The 3567-nt window shown below is 61.1% G+C and overlaps 1 protein-coding gene across 1 annotated transcript in view; it reads right to left on the bottom strand.

Moving 5' to 3' along the window:
* Positions 1–2659: 2659 nt before the first annotated feature.
* DAXX (death-domain associated protein) overlaps positions 2660–3567 on the bottom strand; it is a 12537-nt gene continuing 11629 nt past the window's right edge. Inside the window, exons 5-6 of the mRNA XM_015417430.1 lie at positions 3431–3559; positions 2660–2992 (exon numbers count right to left, since the gene is read on the bottom strand). Coding sequence (XP_015272916.1) covers positions 2933–2992; positions 3431–3559 — 189 coding nt within the window. The 3' untranslated portion in view covers positions 2660–2932. The remainder of the gene's footprint in view (positions 2993–3430; positions 3560–3567) is intronic.

Raw genomic sequence — 3567 nt, 5'->3', positions numbered from 1 at the left:
TGCCTGGGAACGGGGCAGCCGCCAATTGGGGGCGGGGGGGTGTCAGGGTGGGCGCCCCCCTGCGAGAAGCGAGCGAGCGAGTCTCCCCAGGTCTTGATCCCGGCAAAAGTGCGCGCCTGCCCCGCGCCGGCTCTCACCCCCCTTGCAGCAGGGGACCCTCCTGGGGGTTGGCAAGACTGCCCCCTCCTCCCGCTAGAAGAGGTCGCCTCCTTGCCGCCGCCCCCAACCCCGCGCCTTTTCGTGTCTTTCAGTCGCTTCGTTTGCACCCCTCCCCACGAAAGTTTGGCTCGACGTTGGGAGCCCCTCTGGGCACGCACAGAGAGCCAGGTTGGCGTCCTGGTCAAGCGCGCTGCAGGCCCTCGTCGGGGAGGACCGGGGCTGAGGCCCCCCTCCCCGCGCACCTGGCTGGATGACCTCGGGCAAGCCACCGTTCTCTCGGAGCTGTTGTAAGATCTCCAGTAAAGTGGGTGAGGGCACATTCTAGTATTTGAAATCCTGGCATGGAATATCATGTGAAGACACCATGGATAGGCGGTTTTCAAGGGAGACTACCACGGGTGCCGCAGTACGTGCAGATGAAGTTGTGAACAAACGAAAACCAACTCCGGGGAGTTTTGTCAACCCACTTCCCCCCCCCCTGTATTTTGGGTGTGCACATGAAAGACAGAATATGTAAGGGTGTGGATGTGGTATTAGCTATTATCAAATACCATTGTTAAATACAGTGGAGGGATTGTATTTCATTTCCTCCTAAGTGCTGAGTGTCGGCCTGTTTTCCCATCCTCGGCTGTTACTATTTATATTACTGTGTTCTTGGGAAAAAGAGCGGGTTCTGCCAGAGCTCTCTCAGCCCCACCTGCCTCACAGGGTGTCTGTCTGTTGCGGGGAGGGGAAGGGGAAGGAGTTTGGCAGGAGCCGCTCTGAGACTCCCTTGGGTAGTGAAGGGCCATGGGGTGTAAATCTTCTCCTATCTGAAGAGGTGTGCCTGCACAAGAAAGTGCACAGCCCACACAGAACTCTACTGGTCTCCAAGGTGCCTGGACCGGTCTCCAGCTAGGTTGCCTTCCTGCCCTTAAGTGACCCACACCCACGACCACCAGCAGAACGATGCTTGAGTCCAGCTTTGAAGAGGAGATGGGATGTATCCCCCATGACCCTTCACTACCCAAAGGTGTCTCAGAGCGGCTCCCAAACTCCTTTCCCTCCCCCTCACCCGACAGACACCCTGTGAGGTAAGTGGGGCTGAGAGAGCTCTTGACAGAAACGGCTTTCTCAAGGACAGCTCTGACAGAACTATAGCTTGCCCAAGGTCATCCAGCACCTGCAAGTGGAGGAGTGGGGAATCAAACCAGGCTCTACCATATTAGAGTCCGCACACTTCACCACGACACCAACAGAGGTTTATTCAAAGTAGAGGCTCCTCCGGGCACACACCCTTCCATACCTGAAGAAGGGCGCCTGCACAAGAAAGCGGACACCCAGCACCGAACCTTGGTTGGTCTTAAGTCAGGGTCCTGCGGGGGGCTCTTGCTCATTTCCGCAGGGCCTGCGAGACAGAGCCGTTCCACTAGGCCTTTGATCGAGGCAGCTGGGTGTCCACACACAGCCCCTCTCCCCCCCCAACGTCGCTGCCGGCCGTATCTATCAGTATCCATGGGTCGGGTAAATGTTTCTATCCTGCTTTTCAACCTTATTGCATTGTTGACGATGATGTGACCCGCCCTGAGCCCACTCGCGGGATACAAATACGAAAAACTCCTGCTAGAAGAGGATGCATCCCTGCCCATAAGCGTCCTGCATGTAAATCACGCCCCCCACCCCCCAGCAGAACAATGCTTGAAGACCAACAGAGGTTTCTTCAGACTAGGAGCTCCTCCGGGCACGCGCTCGTCTGTACCTGAAGAAGGGCGCCTGCACAAGAAAGCGGACACCCGGAACAGAACTCTGGTTGGTCTTCAAGGGGCCACACTGGACTCACTTTGCTCTCCTGCTAGGAAGAGGTGACAGACCAACACACGAGTCGAGCCCAGCACAGGCACGGCAGAGGAGGCCAGCCCGGAACTCCGCCTTCGCTGGACGTTTCCAAGCGGAGGAGGCCGGGCGACCCTCTTTCGGGTATGTTGTAGGTGTGTAGGGCTGTCTTTCGGCTCTGCTCCTGCAAAGTGCAGCGGGTTGGACTAGATGACCTGCAAGGTCCCTTCCGACTCTAACATCCTACGATTCTATGAGCACCTCTGAGCATGGGCAGACGGCACGGTTTGAAAGTGAGGAGGGGGGGAGAAACGGCTTTTCCCACTTACGGCTTTTCCCACTTGTCGCAGAGGGGGGGGGGGGGAGAGGCCAGGCACCACAAGCAGCCCCCAGACCTGCCTTTCGGGGGGGCACATGCAGTGACAGGGGGGGCACATGCAGTGACATGGGGGGCGGGGCAGGCTGGGACAGGGGGGGCTGCTCCCCCACTCCCCTCTCTTCGCCAGCTGGGCCGACAGCTCCCCCTCCTCCTCCCCCAGCCAGGAAACAGACAAGGCACTCCAAAAATCAATACGAAAAAATATCTTTATTCCCCAACCCCCCCTCCCCTTTTTGTAAAAGGAATCCCCCAAGACAACCGGGGGGGGGGCGGGAGCGCAGAGAAACCCCCCAAGACGCCCGGGGGGGGGGCGTGAGCGCAGCGCCCCACCCGCACCCCCCACCCCTTCCCCACAGCCCATGCAGCACCACAGAAGCTCACCAAAGTCCACACACGCAACCCACCACCACCACCCCAGTGCCGGCAAGCGCAAGCGCCGGGCGGCCAGAGGGCGGCCAGAGGGTGGGGCTGCCGGGCCACAGCACCAGGCAAGGCCCCCGCTTGGGCCAGCGCTCCTTCTCCCACCTCGAGCCCCTCCCCCCCCCTTCCGGTAGGTTCGAGGGCTGCAGGAGGGGGGCGCTACTAGTCCGAGTCCGAAAGGACGATGATCTCCTCGGGGTCGCACTGTGTTGCCACGCTGGCCTGGAGAGAAGACCAGGAAGGAGAAGAGAGAAAAGCGATTGGATTCATACCCCGTGGCCCTTCACGACCCTAGGGAGTCTCAGAGGGGCTCACAAACTCCTTCCCCTCCCCACAACAGACAGACACCCTGTGAGGCAGGCGGGGCTGCGAGAGCTCTGGACAGAAACGGCTAAGGCTTGCCCCAGGTTGTCCAGCCAGGTGCGAGTGGAGGAGGAGCGGGGGAATCAGACCCGGTGCTCCCAGATTGGAGTCCGCCCACTCCAGCCACTCCACCAAACTGGCTCTGGAGGAGGAGGCGTGGGGGGCGGGTGGGGCCCGGGAGGACCCTCCCCCACTGGGCCCCAGCCGTGGGGGGCTCTGGCCCGGGGCCACGTTGGAGTGCTGGGGGTTCAGGCCCCTGGCCGACCCCTCAGGGATCGACACCCCCCCCTCGCTCACCTTGCAGACGGGGGCTGGACTCCCCTGGGAACTGGTGACCAGGGCCAGCCCCGAGGGGGAGTCGGCACAGGTGGAGTCGGCCACGGGGGCCGGGCTGCGGAGGGGAGAGGGTCTGCGGAGGCTGAAGCCCTCCTCGT

The sequence above is a fragment of the Gekko japonicus genome, unplaced genomic scaffold (assembly GCF_001447785.1).
Source record: "Gekko japonicus isolate JY-2015 unplaced genomic scaffold, Gekko_japonicus_V1.1 scaffold2685, whole genome shotgun sequence".
NCBI lineage: Eukaryota > Metazoa > Chordata > Lepidosauria > Squamata > Gekkonidae > Gekko > Gekko japonicus.
The sequence above is the reverse complement of the archived record's forward strand: the minus strand, read 5'-3'. Positions and strand labels throughout refer to the sequence as shown.